General features: G+C 41.9%; 1 protein-coding gene across 3 annotated transcripts; it reads right to left on the bottom strand.

Moving 5' to 3' along the window:
- Positions 1-308: 308 nt before the first annotated feature.
- On the bottom strand, positions 309-17,828 carry PROSER3 (proline and serine rich 3). Of its 3 annotated transcripts, none has more exons than XM_026679489.2 (13): positions 17,703-17,828; positions 9,322-9,435; positions 8,275-8,383; positions 7,479-7,777; positions 7,137-7,282; positions 6,252-6,313; positions 5,578-5,657; positions 5,276-5,409; positions 4,165-4,349; positions 3,256-3,759; positions 2,352-2,523; positions 1,439-1,520; positions 309-695 (listed from the first exon to the last, which is right to left on the bottom strand). In XM_026679489.2, the coding sequence occupies exons 2-13, from the start codon at positions 9,330-9,332 to the stop codon at positions 629-631; spliced, it is 1,851 nt and encodes a 616-aa protein (XP_026535274.2). In that variant the 5' UTR covers positions 9,333-9,435; positions 17,703-17,828; the 3' UTR covers positions 309-628. The 3 variants fall into 3 exon arrangements, with proteins under 3 accessions (XP_026535274.2, XP_026535273.2, XP_087827004.1); XM_026679488.2 differs by lacking the exon at positions 17,703-17,828 and adding an exon at positions 17,046-17,180; XM_087970878.1 differs by lacking the exon at positions 17,703-17,828 and adding an exon at positions 17,046-17,133 and having other exon boundaries at positions 8,191-8,383.
- Positions 17,829-18,722: the final 894 nt, after the last annotated feature.

Below are 18,722 nucleotides of genomic sequence, written 5' to 3'. Positions count from 1 at the left end.
CATAATGGGTTTTATGGATTTTTGAAAATATTTTGATAGTTGGACTATCAACTGAAAAGGTGGAATAAAAAAAAGGAACAAGCTAAACTTAATTTGGGTTGGAGGGTGAGATCTTTAGCCTTCTTTTCTGTTCCAAAACAAATACTCTTTTCTCCCCTTCCTCAAAAGGTCCCCTTTGTTCTTTGCACAAGGAAATATTCATTCCCATTTCTCTGAGACAAATGAGTTTGGATTCCATTGATCCATTTTTCATTAGACACATTGTATCTGGATAGAGTACACTGCAAATTATCACAATTTGTTTTGATCCAAAAATACACATTTATTTTAAATGCAATGTGAAATATACACCGAAACCATGGAAACAGCACACCGAATATAAAGTAGAGGCATCCCTACACATCATCGTTTGGCTATTCCGCAATCCCAGATATCTTCTAGGAAAAGGTTGGCCTGCTAAGGGCAGGCAGACATCAAAAACCACTAGAGATGATAATAAATAAAAAGCACCTTAAAAACCCTTTGACTGAATTCATCCTGAAGTGCCTGATAATGCTGGGCTCGAGCAATGCCCTGAGGGAGGGACCTTAAACCACCCAAGGTTCAACAAAGAGAGCACAGGAGGTGGTCATCGGTGAGAGATGCCCTGATTAAAGGAGTCACTTTCCAGCTGAGTGATCTGGAAATCCACAGCTCTGCAAGAAAATGAAACATAAATGCATGCCATTTTCAGGGCCAGAGGGCACCAGAGCAACATAAAACATGAAGCCAGAGTTAATAGCAGAAAACAATGGCCTGCAGAATCCGATAGATAGAGTGGAACCACGGTTGAGAAGCAGGGAGCAAGGCAACTGCACCCACAAGAAAGCAATGAACATTCCCACCCTGTGTTCTAGAGAAAAACCAACAAAGCTAAAGCAAGAGATGCATGTACATTAGACAACTGTATATGTTGCACATGCTTTGCAAAATGTGTTCTGCTTTTCCAGAACAAGCAAGATGACAAACTTTACTGAATCTTTTAAAAATAAGCTGGCATTTAAAACTGTATTTTTAAATACTGTACTCTGGCACTCAGCGCATGCTTTCCATTTTATACAGGAGCCCTAGGAATTTGAATCTTAAGCAGCACTACCAAAAAAAACCAACTACAGTCAGATGATCAAGCTGAATTCTACACTCAGTCCTGTAAGATGTTTCTTGCAGCTTTTCCAGGACTAAATACACACCTTCCTGTCTATACCCAGAAAAGCACTTGAGAGGAATGGATAATGAACACTGTGTGTTACAATATTAGAAGGTCTTATCAAACTAAGGAGAGGCAGATTCAATTTAATGACTAAATAGTTGCTAGAAGCACCTCTGAAGAAGTCACCTTCCCAATGAGAGTGTCAAGCTGATGGAGAGGGCTGACAAGCATTTGGTGAAGGCTACTTACCGAAGCTTGTTGCGCAATGATTCCCTCTGACCTCTCAACACTTGTAACAGAGGGTCATCTTCAAATTCCAAGCCATCTGAGTCTACACAAAAGAAAAATAGCATCTCTATTATTTAACCATTTCTTTTATTTCTGTTAAATTCCACCACTAATTGTCCCCATTAAAGCCAAGCCATATTTCTGTTCCTGTTGTATCCTTTAAGCCCATTCTTAGGATCTCTTTTTTTCACCCCCTCACAAATACACAGCTCTTCAACTGCTGCAGTCTTTATCTTGACTTCCTTCTCTCCCCTTCCCCCTTTCACTGTCCAGATCTCACAAACCTTTCTTAATTGAACTTGACCGGTGCCTTTGGCTCTGCTCCCATCTGTGCTGGATAGCAAGGGAACAACACATGCTGAAAGTGTTCCTATTAAAATAACCATGCAGCAGCATCCAGCTACCACGATTGGAGCTTTCAACTGCTTCCTGCTTGGGTCAAGGCTATGCCAACTAGTAATGCAGTCAGAGGCAGAGCAAGCCAGTAAAACAAAACTTACGTGCTACAGCTACACAACATGACACAAGTTTGTTTGTATCATGCCTCTTTCATGTGTTCGTCATCACATCTCCAACTAGATCCTTATTTCTTTCCAAGTGTGATTAACTTAAGTTGTGGAGTTCAAATTAAATTCACCCTTTGCCCAAGAGAAGCACTGCAGAGGGATCACACTTTAGCCCCATGCCCAGGGACAACCAGCAAGGGACTTATGATCTTCACCCACATCCAGTTTCATGAAAAAAACTCAAGTGGGAAGAATAACTTTGCGCTTAGCTATACACAGCAGTGTAATCCCCCTTCTCGAAATTGCTGTTGTGATGAAGATCTCTATGATATTCAAGCCACCTGTCCTGTCCCCGTGGATTCTACTACCTTCAGCCTCTTCCAGCAGTTGAGCAGCCATGTTCAGGAGTTGGGGATGGGAGGGAGGGGCAACATTCTTCGGAATAGGCTCCTCTGGACCCAAAGTCCTTGAGCTTCTCTTTGGTTTGTCCCGGGGAAGAGCTGGAGATTCAGGTGGGGAGAAAAGCCTTTCAGCAACTACCTGGGCAAGAGAGAGAAAAGAGAGCCCGTTCAAACTGCCTTCTGTTCTCAGGACCTTAGTAAGAAAGTAGACATGAAAGAGGCTAAAGCCGACCTGCTTAGTGCTCTCATGAATCCTGTGCCTTTCTTTCAAAGATAAACAACAGTGTTTCTGTGGGATCAGGCCAAGAGACCAGCTAGACCAGTCCAGTGCTCTTGTGTCGTACACTGGTAAAATCTAATGAATTTAAGGTCCCAAGATTGGAGAAGAGGGGCAATAACTTCTTTCCTTGGAATATAATCTTAAATCATTGTTCCCAAAAGAAAATCCAATGACATGGGACCTTTATAATTCAGTATTTAGTTGGCAATCCTGATGATCCCAGGAAGACACGGCTGTTTTAAAAACTTATATGTAGCACATCAGGAAGGCCTGTACCTTCCAAAACATCTTTTGAATCTGAAGCACTGCATTTCTATTTAGAAGGTGGTTAGAATGCAGCATTGCAGGCAAACTCTGCCCACAGCCAGGAGTTCATTCCTAACTGGCTCAAGGTTGACTCAGCCTTCCATCCTTCCAAGGTCAGTAAAATGAGGACCCAGACTGTTGGGAGCAATTGGCTGATATTGTAAACCACACAGAGAGTGCTGTGAAGAACTATGGGGGCGGTATATAAATCTAAACGCTATTGCTATTGCCACTGAACTGTTCTGTGATAACGATCAGGCAGGTGGGGTGGATTAGGGATTGTACCTCTGATAGTACATGTTGAACTGAATGCTTTGTGGGGCTGCGTGTTGACTGTCTGGGGTCTGGAATGTGTTTTGCTTGACTCTGCTTGACTCTGCATAGCCCTGGTCTTCTGCTGAGTTCCAGGTGCATTCCCTGGTCAGATGGAGCTGCCTGTTGAACATGACGTGAAGTTGTTTGGCCCAAAGACTCATTCACTTTTGCAGATCTTGAAGGAAAAGTTTCCAGGTAATCAGGGACATGATCTTTTTGTGGGGTTGGATCCTTCACAATTGGCTCATCTCTGCATTCAGGGCCTCCAGTTACCATTATCCCATTATTGGGGGAAATGGTTTCAACACGCTGGCTAGAAGTGATTCCATTCCTCGGCATGCCTGCACAGGAGCAAGGATGGTACTGACTCTGGGTATATTTAATATCCAGGTGGGGCTCAGAGGTTGACAACACTTTTTGGTCTATGTCCCTCTGAGGGGTTGGCTCAGTTGACTTCAGAACTTGTCTTTCCATCTGCATGGAGGAATAAAAAATATTAGTTATCAGGAACCATAACACTATGTTCTTTCCCTTAATGGGGCATTCTGTATTTGCCCTGTCAATTTTCTTGACATGCAACACAAGGCTAAATTCTGCTGCTGACTTTCAGATAAAACATAACCTAAGCTGCTTGCTAAAACATTCATGAAAATAAAACATTCTTGGGCTGAAGAGCATATGTGGAGGTGGATGCATGTATGTGGTTTGCAGAAATAGGCGTTTTATGAAAATGTTTCTTTTGCAAATGCTTGTACAGCAGTCAATTCAAAATCTTCAATTCAGTGGAATGAAACAGTCACAAGAAAGAAAGCATCTCTTCATTGGATCATCTCAATTCCAAATGTACACTTATTTCACTAACTGATTTCAAATCCTTACTTTTCCAGAGGCGCAGGTTGGTTGGAAGCACGGATTCCTCCAAATTTCAGGAGACATTGCAGCAACGGCTTTGCTTGCTTCCTCCATCTTCCGCCGCAGGCGCCACTGGAATAGGATGTCATCTTCTGGTTTTAAAGGGTGGGCTATAGAAGTTGGAGTGGTATGATAAGGAAGAACTAAGCTTTCTGGAACACACACAAAAAAGATATTGTTATGAATTGAAAGTCATCACTGCAAAAGAGCTATACGAGTGGTTCATGAACATCTTATACAACTGTAGAGTTAAAAGGGGCCAATAGATTCATCTAGTCTAATCCTCTACAAAGTTCAGGGAAACCAAGCAAGAGAAATGGTTGTCCACCTCTTCGTAATGAACTTCAGAGATGATAAATACACAGCCTCTATAGGTGGACTGTCCCATTGTTGTACAGATCTTATCATCAGGAATTTTTCCTTATATTTAAGCAAAATTGTGGTAACTGAAATTTGTGTCCTTTTATTTCTGCTCCTATTTTTATAGACATGGAATATGATTCTCGATCATCTTCCCTACAACTTCTCTTTATGCACCTGAATATGCCTATTATACCTCCCCTTGGGTTTGAACATGCCAAGTTCCTTCAGCCTATCTTTACCAGACATGTTATTAAGTCACTTCCTCCTTGTGAACTCTGCCTAACCTAGCAACATCTCCTGGAAAGGTGGACCCAGAATCAGATACAACTCCAGGTGTAGTTTCACCAGTGCCAAATAGAAAGGAATAATTATTCTGAGCTCTCAGATATGCTGTTTCTAAAGCAGCCCAGAAATGCAATACCTCTTCTAGCAGCTGTTTCAAGTTCAACTTGTTATCAATGACCACATTCAAATTCTTCTCAGTTTAAAGGTTTCCAGGCCCTGAATCCCCCCATCTTTTATCTGCATCCCACATTTTTTTCTCCGTAACAGATTAATTTTCATAAATAAACTTACATAGATTATCTTTTCTGACTGAACATGGGTTCTCCCATTCCCCTTTCACTCTCAGTAGCCATTTCTTTCACTTAGATCAAATTTATAAATACTGTACCGCTGGGGGGAAAATCATTCTAGATCACAGATGTCTCCCTACCTTTGACCTGGTGTGCTGCAGAGTGCTGTAGAGCATGTTGAGGCAAGTCTGGGGTGCTATTTGGGTTGGTGGACATAGTAGTAGAATCAAGCCCTCCAGAGCTTACAGTCCTGAAACTACTCAGTGGTGAGATGCTATAAGCAGAAGACAGATTGAGAAAGGCATCTTATTAGAAAGGAAGTATAGTTCTTTTGGGGGTTGCGGGGGGAATATCAGTTGGCTGAGACCCCAAACAGAGGCACAGACCTGGGAAATGGCATTGGTCTATTGGGTGACCGACAAAATATAAGTCAGGCCAGTACCTTCTGCTTATGACTCTAGCTGCTCTTTCCTGCAGGCTCACCGTCTCAGCGTCAAATGCAGAAGCAGCTTGCATTTCTCCCTGCAAAGAGCATATCAAGAAAGTGTAAAGAGGGAAAATGCTATGGGGGAAAGGATGCCAAGATTCTGCCAGATGGAGAAGAGTGGAATTTTCAACACCTCTAGAAATGCACACCAATGCAAAACATGTAAGTTTTTTGGAGAAAAAAGATGAAGTCATTACTATGCATGGAATATTTTTAAAGCAAGATTTCCCTCCTCTGGAAATTCAGAATTTCTCAAGTTTCTTAAGTCCTTGGTAAAAGAAAAGGAAGTGACTGGGGGGAACCAAACTCAAGAAATCTACTAACTGAGAAACACTGTAACACATCTTACATTTTTCTCTACCTAGAGCAGAGCAATTACTCCGAGTATGTACAGTATTTGACAAAGCCTATGCAGCCACATTTCATTAAATGACCTTCCTATGTATCTACTGCAATTCTGTTCTGGCCTCCCTTAAAAAAGCTCAGGGCCACTTAGATGGGCACATTCTGCAGCTTTCTCAGTTCTCTGGGCCCAAGATTACCCATGAGCTGGGAAACAGAAAAGAAAGAAGCCATCAGAGTTGTGTTACTTTCTGCCTCTTTGTCTAGGAGAATATCTTGTTACTCACCAAGGCAGTTTGAGTCAGGATAGGACTGAAAAGAGATGACCTCACTTCACATTGGCTGTTATCTGCAAAGAGACATCTCCATTAAGAGTGAAGGCTTTATATAAAGCAATCATCTTTCTAAAGGAATAACTTTTCAAAATATTTTACATACAAGGACAAAAAATACCCCAAATCACAGGATGCTTCAATGGGTTAGGAAATTCTTGATATTTGCATCAGATGTATCTCCATGGAGCTGCAGAGTTCCCTCTGAACCACAGTTATCACCTACACGCCTTCCCAGCAAGTCTACAAAACCACTTGCAGGAAATGCTAGGAATGCACAAAACATTTAGGAACCAAGACCATTATCCAAGACTTGGCCATTCTCAGGATCCCTTCACTATTGCTTTTATTTTTTAAAAAAACCCTTATACCACATCCCTGATAGTTACAAAGCAGATGAAGACAATGCAATACTTGTTGTCCTCTTGACAAGGCTGTTCATTATCTCTACTTGCTAAGAATTGCTAACAATACTTCATGTCTCCCAACCGGGAACTGGCAAGTAGAGGCCGCCCAAGGATAACATGCCCGTGTGCCTATAGACATATTTACAAACTTCCAAATGAAACGTTCTTCCAATCTATTGCCAGCATCCCTATGCTTAATGCAACTTTATTTCCACAAGAGAACTCAGACTTTGCCTTGGTCTGATAAAAGCTCCGTGTCTCTAAGAACTATAGTTACACATTGTGTTCCAGTCACAATGTGGTTGGTTATTTTGGCATAGCAAAGTGATATGAACTCAGCCACTGCACCAAATAAAGCAAGGTAAGATAAACAATGACTCAGTCCAATGCATGAACCCAGCCAAATTTCTATTCTTCTTTTAGATGTAAGTACCTGAAGATAGTGACGCTTCCTTCTTAGAGTTTTCTCCATCCGGGAGAAATGAGTGGCTAAGCCACCAGAACTCGGTTGAATCGCCACTAGATGCCACGCGCTCTTTACGGTCAGTGGGCTTCCCGTAGCGAAACCTCTCAATATACCTGCCAAAGGAAAGAAAAGGAAGTTTGGCCAGTAGGCAAGCATCATCTTCAAGTGGACCTGAAATCAGGACTCTAATGGGAAAAGGTCAATAGAAAAGCAACCAAGGCCATCATTCAGTGTTCATCTACAAAGCCCATTCATGTGTTCCTCAGCTTCATCTGCCATTTCAAAGGTGACTCTCATAACCAGACTCACTTGGCAATAATGGATTCACTGTCTGAGGCAGAATCTGGGAGCTTTGGTGCATCCAGGGTCTTAGCCTTTGATGACTGCTGTGCTGGAAGATCCTTTTTTCCTTCCGGAGTCAGGGAGGAAGAGCTGCGTTCAGTTGAGGGCCATGACTCATCGAAGGGGCTTGTGGAATTCGACTTAGGGGGCCTTCCCTCATGGGAGCCGGAGTCGGGCAGTAAATGTGGGTATGAAGCCCTCAATGGTTCTGGCTCCTCAGAAAGGGCAGAGCAATTCCTACGCTGCAAACGAGACGGGCTCAGAACCTAAGAAGTTAAAAAATAAAGAAGACATGACCACCCCTTGGCATGGACATCAGAGACCCAAACTTCAGAGATCAGTTTCGTTTCATGAGGCATTATACATCGCAGATTCCTGTAGACGAAATCTTTAGCAATGTCAACTATAGCTTTGTGCTTTCAGACATCTACTTTATCGTTACATTTCTGGAAAGAAGGCTAGATGACTGGCTCAAGAAGAAATTTGTGGCTGAGTTGATTTCAACCTGCTTTCTCTAGGAAAAGGCTATGCCCATCATCTCTTCGAATGTCTAACTCCTGCAGGAAGGTGGCTATTCTGTTCCAGCCTTCAGATCAGAGAGAAAAAAGGGAGAAAAGTCTGCATTGCTAAAAGCTAGATTCCCAATTCTTAATCATCCAATTCCATAAGGATGGATCACCGGAGATCCAAAAGAACAGTCTGCTTTCAGTTGCTGTTTGCTTTTCCTTAGGGACCACATGGCATGGCTTTATCCTCTTCTCACCGTCTGTTGCTTCTTCTGCCTCAACGGCTGGGCCTGGGAGGGATGATAATGGCTTCGAGAACTAGATGCCTCCAAAAAGGGGCTCCCAAGAGTGGAGAATATAGCTAGACTGTGAGTAAACAAGAAATGTCAATTAGAAAAGTGTCTACATTTACCACAACCATTGGGGGCGGGAAGAAACCTAACTTTTTGGAATCTAGGAGAAAAAAGAATAGTGTGGACATGATAACATGGACCTTTTGGTGAAATTGAATTACATATTGCACAGATTGAAATGGCAGAACTGTGGGTGCACTAGACAAATGAAATTTAGAGGGTCCAGTGTTAATAACGCACATATTTAGAAAACCAGGAGAAGGATCTCTCTAAACCTTTCTCTAGGATGCATTATTAAATAGAGAGGGTTTATATATTGTTGCTTAGGTTTCTAAGAGCATTAAAATTTCCATTTTTAATCCCTAACTTTTGTTTCTTTCTCCATTAACAGGAAAAACACTTAGCTTCTCCAAAGGAGACTAGACAATGTTGCCAAAAATAAATGTGTCAATGGCAGTGGTCATATCATAGTGTGCCACTCAGTGACAATCTCTGGGAAAGCTGAATGAGTGGATCCAAGCACATCTGTGCCCTGCTTTTCATAAGGTTCTGTCTGCATTAGATGGATTGTGGATGAACTCCAACATAGCTATAGCTGTACTTTACACACTACAGGAAATGAGGCTGCCAGAATGAAGTGATATAATTCAGAGTTGTTCCAGTTCGCGGTGCATTTAGCAACATGGCATACAGAGAAAGATTTAGAAATGTCTTCTCCTTGTTGTTTCCAATATATAAAAAATTTTAACAGCAGAAACCTGCAAAATTACATTTCTCTGGTATACCCAGAACTCTATTGCTTCAATCTGTGTACAGTAGTAGGATTTACAGAGAAGGCCATATTATAGTATCACCTCGTTTCTTAGATGCAGATAACTGAACTTATTATACTTATTCTATTCACTTTTGCCACAATATTCCAAGACAAAAAGTAGGTACCCACTCTTGTACCTAGAATCCATTATTTGCCACCACGATGTTTGCAGAGAGCTGGTTTAAATCATGCTGGAAATATATTTGCCTGCTCTCCCCGTGAAAATGATGTCAGGTATTCCAAAGTGTGTTCTATGAATAAACAAACAGAACAGGATCCATAAATAATACTTTTAAGGCATCAGACAATTTAATTATTTTGCCTAGTTTTGGCTTTTGTGAATTATCAATTTCTCTTTGGTTAGGTTTTGGTAAAGATTATAAAGAAGATGCTTAATACAAAGATGCAGACTCTTTTGTTTTGCTAAGGACCATCGACGTTAGAGGAAATTACACATTTTTTAAAAAAATATATTTTTCTTTGAAGATGCCAATGATGGCAACACAGTGCCGGTTCGTCCTGCACTGTTTATGAGAGCAAGGCTGACCCAAGTCTTGCAGTCTCTCCTGCAGGATTCTTACCATTGTTATAAGGGGGGAAAAGACAATATAAATGCTATAAAGTTTCTGCTTTTCAGTGCTCTCTCCAAGTCTGACTCACAGACGGACACAATACAGAAGCCTGATGATGGCAGATGAAATTCTGCCGAAACGTTGCTACAACTTTAAAAGCACAACTACAATGACGTGGGAAAATACCCGAACGAAGCTGAATACCATACATGTAAGTACCCGCGAAAACTTCACACACACACACACACACACACACACACATATATATATATATATATGATTTTTGCGGGTACTTACATGTATGGTATTCAGCTTTGTTCGGGTATTTTCCCACGTCATTATAGTTATAGCAATGTTTCAGCAGAATCTCATCTGCCATCATCAGGCTTCTGTATTGTGTTCGTCTGTGAGTCAGACTTTCACAGCCATTTCAGTTTGTTTATATATATATATATATATATATATATATATATATATATATATATATATATATATATATATATACACACACACACATACATACATACATACATACATACACACACTCCTCAGATCAAACGCCATAATTTAAAGAATACATACGAATGGATTAAAAGCTAACCTAAATAAATTGTAAAGCACAGATGATGAAGTCATATATCAAAGAAGCCTCAACATGACTATTTATGGCTTAGCATTATACATGTCCGTGACCGCTTATTCATCAACTCTGTTTAAAATACCAACTTACAATATGTGAAATCAGTAAAAGAAAGTGCCAAGACACGAGACCTTCGATCCTTAGAAATGGGTACGGTGTGGGGTGGGAGACTTAAGTAAACAGAAACACTCCATGTATTGCAAATTAATAATCCTTTCAAAGCCAACCTTTAAATTATGCCAGCACAAATATCCCAAGGCTACAAATTTGCTAAGCAGCAAATGATGCAGCAGTCTTGTTCAAATTAAGGACATTTGATAGGTTTGCCCCATGAGAAGCTTCCTAGGAATCTCACCATCCTACCATCCTGAATCCCAATATGCAATTATACATAGTGGTGTCTGTTTTGTCTTATTGGTTAACAGCTGCTTACTGACTTGACTATTAGGTCATGACTAAACTTTATTGAATTCATTGTAATTACTGTGCCATTCTCATTTGTACCATACCTTGGTGAAAGCACTTCATAAATTATTTATTGTTCACAGCCTGTAAATATAGGTGGCTGTAAGTGGAATAAATAAACAGAAAATAAACAGAAAATCAGCCCTAGAGCCTGGTCCATGGAGCCACTGAGAATCGACACAATTGAACAGACACCATCATCAGGGGGCAAAATATGTTGGGATATTCCAATATGTTGGAATAGGAGGCAAAGCCATGTTGGGGGCATTTTGCTTTCAAGCTCCCCCAGCCTTGGAAAAATGTTAAATACCCCCTCCAGAGCTGCCATGCTTTGAAGCCCACTCTGTGCTCTGGAGCTGCACATGAGTATTCAGCATGCAGGTCAACCACAGTTGTCCAGAGACCGATCCACATTCAAAGGAATTTGCTTGTTAGCTCAACCCATACTTGAAATCCAATGCAGTTCCAAAACTATTGGAATCCCAGCTTGTTCCCATCAGCTGTCTTGCTGCTCAACAGTCTTTCCGGTTTCTAACTTCCCTGGGCTTCCAAGCAAGGAATTCTTTGCAGCCACCTCTTGGGCAGTTGGGAAGGAAATTTCCATGGTGCTATGCCGCCCCCCCCACCTCATATGCGGTTGCCAAGGCAACAGGCTTTTGTCCTTTTTTTTTTCCATCTTCCATGAATGCACCTCATTCACTGACCCTACTATAGCCCAGCACAGTGAACAGCATGATGCAACAAACAGCACAGAATCCTGTGCTCATACAGAGAAACTGTATGAGTCCAAGTGATCAAAGGTGGCGTAGTTTCTAGTCTAGCATCCCAATGTGGTTTTCTTAACCCAGCTCCGATGCTGGTCCTAGAGACGGAAAGACAGCAGCTTTTGACAGAGTAAGGCAAGCCACAGCTTTGCTAGTCAGGATCCCTAATACGGCTTAAGAATCATGAGGGATGAGAATGGTCCAGAGTGAGGGCAGGAAATATTCCCCTCAAGGCTCAGAGGAGTAGGCTGTCCTGTTGACTGCAGAAAGGAAATTGTATTGCAAGAATTAATGGCAGTGGCATGCCAGTAGATAACAGTGGTTCCCAATTACCCATACTGCATACCGACAGGAAATCTTAGCTTCTACAATCTCAGCATGGAAGAGAGGAATTCCCTTCCTAATGAAGCTACCAGCAGGACCCAGTTCTTTCCTACCAAATCTTTATGCACCAACTGTTCCAAGATGGCTGATCACAGCAGTTGACTTTTGCTGATTAGAAGGTTGTTTCTTGCATCTGACACTATAGCAGCCTGTGATAGTAGGGGTGGGTAGAAACTGTCTTCTTATAGGAAACCAAGCCATGCTGGAGCAATTATTGGATCCTTTGGACTGATTTGTGCCTCTGATGCCACATCTTGCCTCACACCTACCTGTCTCCCCTTGGAGGAAAGGGTAAAAGGGCTGCCCAGCAATGCCTTTGTTCTCTACTTTCTCTCTACATGTTTAGCAGAAGACAAGCAAGCTTTAAGCTACTTAATTCAATTAGAATAGAGCTGGAAAGGGCCTTGGAAGTCTTCTAATCCAACCCCCTGCTCAAGCAAGAGACCCTATACCAAGGGTCTTCAAACTTGGCAAGTTTAAGACTTGTGGACTTCAACTCCCAGAATTCCTGAGCTAACGTGACTGGAGGAGAATTCTGGGAGTTGAAGTCCACAAGTCTTAAAGCTCTCAAGTTTGAAGACCTCTGTACCATTTCAGGAAAGTGGCTATCCAGTCTCTTCTTGAAAACCTCCAGTGATGAAGCAAACTACAACTTCTAAAGGCAAGCTGTTCCACTAGTTAATTGTCCTCGCTGTTAGGAAGTTTCTCCTTATTCCTTGCTAGATAAAGGCATTGCCTGTTTTCTCCCAACTTAGAGGACAGAGGAACACAAATCCTTCTAAGCTCCTAAAGGGCTCTGGAGAAATGCAATTGGATTTTCAATACGCTCTCCGTACGATTTTTTAAAAAAATGTGCCAGACATGTGAATTCAGCAAGATTAACATCCGTGAAGACAGCAGAAATTACACAATTCCCCAGCTACAAACTCCTCCAAGATCACTCTACAAAACACACACATTTTCTTGCATCATTTCTGCCACTGCTACTGTTTAGTGCCAATTCTTGTCTGGATCAAATACTGATGAACGAACCAGGCACAAGGGCATCTGCACAGTGCTAATGCACATCAAAGCTGGAGAATAAAAGCAAGTACAATATTAAACACAGCATGAGTGCAGGAATTCCCATAGGCTTTTCAGTGTGAAAAAAGCAGAGCCGATACGTATGACGTATTCTTTGAAAAACAGGCCACTGACCTGCCCACTCCAACTCTAGAAGATGGAAATGGAAAATTCATCATTTGCACAGGCAATACTGGCATTGCAGTCTCAGGCTTGATGAACTAAGGGTGGCAGCCTCAGTTCCTTTCCAAACCTATCACTCATCTTGTATTTCTTGAGAGCTGCCTATTATTTTTACCCAATTGACAGAATTGTAGGAAAACATGGACCTTGTCATGTGTTGCTAAAGACTTTGGACTGCCTCACTTTTTTTACGCTGGGTTTCAAAGTGGTGTCTTTAGGTTGGCAGGTTTAAAGAATTCCTCTGTGCCTTGGCACTTAAAGCAGACTGGCTTTGCATTTTAATATGGTGGCACAAAGAGGAAAAACTCTTCAATCCAAATGGGACTTAAAGTAATAGCTTGTGGTTTATTTCATGGCACCTGCTCAGGCTAAAACAACCCTTCCCTTGACATGGTCATCTGTTTTGTTGTTTTGTTTTTTGGCTTCTCCTTTTTGGTGCCAGAAATTCCAATTATCAGCATTTATGGAACAGAAAAAAAATCCTTTGGTCTGATTTCTCCTCGTGTGATCATTCTAGTTCTAGGAAGTAAATGCTTATAAACACAGCAGTGCATCACACTCTATTCAAACCAGTAGCCAAATTCAATACTCCATTGTGTGAAATCTAATCTACACCAATCTTTTCCTTAAATTAATCATATTTAACCATAATGATAAGATATGGAATATCCTGCTTAGGCGGGGTGGGGCGGATTGGATTAGATGACCAACAAGGTCCATTCCAACTCTGATTATCTGTATCTTCCAGATTAACTATCCTACTGTCACTTTATGCAAGACCTAGGTAATATCTAACTTGCTATTTAAGTTCTCTGTAAGGATCATTGTTCCTCTTAACCAGACAATTACTTTTTGTGTTCATTTCTAGTGGTTACATTAATTGGTTGCAGATTTAGGGAAGGTTACCCAAGCATTTTATTCCTGAAACACCTCCATAGTTGTATCATGAGCTGCATTCTGAGTATTTAAGTGTTTTAGTCCTTACGTATCAGCACAAATTATAATCACCTAACAGCAACATGAAATTATGTTAAACAAATTAGGGAAAGAGGAACCATTATGTTTATAAACATACAAGTATAAAAAGTCATTTTCAAAAAAAAAATAGTGCAATCAGAATTTTAAAATTTCCTTGACAATTAAATGTATGGGTAGCACTGAATCTGCTTGAATTTTTCAATTTTATAGACAAGCTTAATTAATCAAGGAGGTAATGCTATGCTGCTTTCTTCCACTTGAAAGCCAAGTGGTTACTTGGATGCTTCGAAGACATGCAAGCTGGATTTCCATTTCAATAAACCCAAGACTTCTTTTTATTATAGTTCAAAGTATTCATCCTAATAAATTAGCATTAATGATGCAGCAGATACAAAAGCAGTTATATAAGACATCATATAAAATCTAAACCCACTAGGCTCATTTAAAGCTGTTATATTGATGAAAGAGGCATTTGTGTATTCCCCGAAATGATGAGACGAATTGAGAAGGGGGGACTAAGCCCAGCCTAGCAAGTAAGGACTCAGAAGTACTCTTCTTGGGTCATATATTTGTAAATTAAATAGCCCTGGGGGGGGGGAGGAATAACTCCAATTTACCAGTAGAATATGACAACAGTACTTCCAAGATGGCTTCAATTAGCAATTTGTACTAAGAACAGAAATACAGCCTCTGAGTTTCCACTTCATCTACCTGACCTTTTAAAAGGCCAAATGTCCAAAAAGGTTCAGAATTATTACTGAATGTCCAAGTGACAGCTGTTTGAATGCAAAATTGAACTACTGTTGCAAAAAGATAAGCTTGAAGACAGTTGTCATATGCAGGCCCATTGGAATATAAACAACATTGTAATTAGCACAGTCTGATTTGAGCATCTGCAAGGGGAGGCAAAGGGCAAGACATCCCATGCACATACTGCATGACATTTGAGCCACGATGGGAATGATACAAACTTTATATAATTTGTATTATGCGTGTAACATCAGAATACCTTCTACTGGATGTCCAGTTCAGAGATTATCACTAGTCCAAGCTAATCTCCAAAGCAACTGAACCCTGCTTTACTTGCATGTATAAATACAGGTAGTCCTCAACTTACAAGTTTGTTTAGTGACCGTTCAAAGTTACAACAGCACTGAAAAATGTGACTTATGACCATTTTTCAGAGTTACAACCTTTGCAGCATCCCCACAGTCACATCATCAAAACCGGTTTGTATTTATGACCATTACTGTGTCCGGGGTCATGTAATCCCCTTTTGCAACCTTCCAACAAGCAAAGTCAATGGGGAAGCCAGATGTACTTTGACAACCGGGTTACTAACATATCAACATATCAAGCAAAGCAACTACCTGTCCTAAATCTATCTGCTGACAGCTGGCTGCAATGACTCATGCTTTTTCACCTTTGTCTAGTGAGGAATCTCATTGAAAGAAGGTTGCTCTGCTGACTTCTGTAGGCATTTAGACCAGTGGTGGGATTCAAATTTTTTTACTATAGATTCTGTGGGCGTGGCATTGCTTGGTGGGCGTGGCAGGGGAAGGTTACTGCAAAATCCCCATTCCCTCCCCACCCCACTAACCTGCTTTCCAGCTCCATTCTCCTGTGCAGGGACTCAATAGGAGACAGAGAATAGATGGGGGCAGGGCCAGTCAGAGGTGGTATTTGCCAGTTCTCCTAACTACTCAAAATTTCCTCTTCCAGTTCTCCAGAACTGGTCAGGACCTGCTGAATATCACCTCTGATCTAGACCTGGGAGTTGTGCCTCCTTCCTCTGACTGCTCCAGCTGAATAGGAGCCGCCTGTGGCTGATCAGCCTCAACTGAATCCTGGCTTGCTGATCCAAAGGCTGACCATTCTGAAGCAACAGACTCAAGATCAGAGGCAGATTCTGAATCATGGCTCATGCATATTTCCTGCCCAGCCAAGTCCTGAAGCAAGGCTCAAGTCCCTTTAATGGGGTTTATTCTCTGGATAAAACCTAACCAAATTCAACCTTAAGCAGGCAGGATTATAATGATGATGCTTTTATCCCACCTTTTTTTATGTGTAACTCACGATAGTGAACAAACCTACATGGAGCCACTTTGGTCTAGTGTAGGCATGTCCAACCTGCAGCCCACTATAGCCCTGGACAGCTAGTAATGCAGCTCCACAATAACAGAGTTGGAAGTGACCTTGGAGGTCTTCTAGTCCAACCCCTGCTCAAGCAGGAAACTTAATTTAAAAAATAAAGGAAGTTTGTTGTTTATATACATTATTATATATGTTATATGCAGCCCAAGACAATTCTTCTTCACTCAGTGCAGCCCAGACAAGCAAAAAGGTTAGACAACCATGGTCTAGTCTAGTGGGTGTTGAGTTCGAGTCCCACTTAAGGCATGACAGTGACTCTTTCAATACAACTCCCCTCACAAAGCTGCTGTTGTGGGGGGAAATAGGAGAGGGAAGGAGTATTAGACATGCTCTTGGCCTCGAGTGGTTTAAAGTCAGGATAAAAAATAAATATTCCTGCCTTCCATTTTTTCCCCCCACAACAATGGTCGTATTCCCGCAGCTTCCCTCAACTCGGGAACTTCCCAAGCCATCATTCCCAGGCGGATGGGGAGGATAGGAAGTGTCGTCCTTCCTGCCCAGGAAAGGGTTTTACGAGCCACCCCAGATTCGGTGCAGTAACACCGCCGTCGGGGGTAACTCCCCAGCCCTTCTCGCCTCAGACTCAAATCCCCACAACTCTCACCCTCGACAACCCCCCAACCCCCAAGTTCTTCCCGCTCACCACAGGATAAACTTACCGCCTTTACGGTCGCTTAGCAACTGGGTGGGGGGAGGCGGTCCCTGCGCGCAAAGGATGTAGGGTAAAACAGCGCCTCCCTTTCCCCAGCCCCGGCCATGACAGAGCAGGTTCCAGGACTACAATTCCCAGAAAGGATTGCGTGCCGTGCGCCGGCTTCAAAGGAAGGCGTACGAACTACACATCCCGCCATGCTCTGGGCCAGCCTTTTAAAAAGCTGCGAGTTTAACTCAGGAAATACAGTATGGGAGCAGATCGAAGCAGTTATTATTAAAGTGAATAAAATCGATGCAAAGAACCGCATGTTTTCAGCAGGGCTGAGCAATTCTACAAAACTACACGGGCATTCCAGATCCAACCTGTGCATCCTCATCGGGTTTTGGGGTTTTTTTTAAAAAAAACGTTCAGAGGCTGCAAAATGTCAAGAGATTGCAAGTGACTGCTAGTCATATTTTTTTGCAAACATACTTTAGCAGGGGTCCCCAAACTTGGCGTCTTGAAGACTTGTGGACTTCAACTCCCAGAATTCCTCAGCCAGCAGCAGCTGGCTGGGGAATTCTGGGAGCTGGAAGTCTCGTACAAGTCTTCAAGACGCCAAGTTTGGAGACTTCTGTACTAAAGTCCTTGTTGGTTACCAATCTTGTGTTGATGTTTTTACCTTGGCACCACTTGTGTGGTGAGAGGGACCAGAAGGAAAACTTGACCTGAGTTGAGTTGAGATATAAGCGAGCAAAATCCACCTGACGTTTTAGTGCAGAAGCTGTATCTTGACGTCTTCCGGGAGACTTTCGGTTAAAAAAGAAAAAAGGAAAGTTTTTCCAATCAGCTGCAAGACAGAGACTGAGAAGAGAGGGACTTTTGCGAATGGAAACAGCGCCTCTTGTGCAAGGATGATGCTAAATGGGAGCTAAAGTCTGTTGTTGTTTTTTTTCTTTTTAAGGAAATTGTCCCTTCCCTCTCCAGGTGTCGATGTCGTGGTGCTGAATAGAAGCTTTGAAGAAGTTGTTCATCCTGGTAGTTTTAAAAATACACAAAGCCCAATCTCTAGTGGCACTCTGAAGGGTTCCCAAATCCCAATGCAACATGACCAGCAGAGATTATACTACCTGAGACTTCTCAGGAAACAACAACTGAATCAAAAACTGCTGGTGACCTTCTACCGCTGCACCATAGAGAGCATCTTAATTTACTGCACCTCTGTATGGTTTGCCAATTGCACAGGGGCAGATAGGAAAGTACTCCAGCGGGTTAACATCATTGCCCGGAGGATCATTGGTTGCCCTCTCCCCTCTTTGGAAGAGCTTTATAGCTGCCGCTGCCTTAAGAAAGTTCCAAACATTCTCAAAGATCCATCTCATCCTGGGAACCCTTTTTTTAAAAACTATTACCATCTGGCAGGTGGTACAGGACAATAAAAACAAGGACAAATAGGCTGAAAAACAGCTTCCACCCCAGGGCAGTAACTCTTTTGAATTCTGCTGTATAATGCAGTGTTGGTGCTGTGGGGGGGGGTTTCGGTTCAGTGTGTGGAGGGCGAAGGATGTGTGTTTGTGTTTTATTTTCAATGTGCACTGAAGATGGTGTTTGATTTTGTTATATGAGGATGGAATAGATTAGAGCAGGATTCAGATAATGATGTTATTATAGAACACTACAAGAGGCAGAAAGAAAAGACTAG

The sequence above is a fragment of the Notechis scutatus genome, chromosome 8, assembly GCF_049901735.1.
Source record: "Notechis scutatus isolate UNSWTSFEM ecotype Mainland chromosome 8, rNotScu1.2, whole genome shotgun sequence".
Classification (NCBI taxonomy): domain Eukaryota; kingdom Metazoa; phylum Chordata; class Lepidosauria; order Squamata; family Elapidae; genus Notechis; species Notechis scutatus.
The sequence above is the reverse complement of the archived record's forward strand: the minus strand, read 5'-3'. Positions and strand labels throughout refer to the sequence as shown.

Excerpts from the sequence above, each read along its gene's own strand:
- PROSER3 (XM_026679489.2), bottom strand. Across the intron at positions 6,314-7,136 it reads GGAAGCGTCACTATCTTCAG|ATAACAGCCAATGTGAAGTG; the intron begins GTACTTACATCT and ends GTCTCTTTGCAG. Across the intron at positions 4,350-5,275 it reads TGCAGCACACCAGGTCAAAG|AAAGCTTAGTTCTTCCTTAT; the intron begins GTAGGGAGACAT and ends TGTGTGTTCCAG.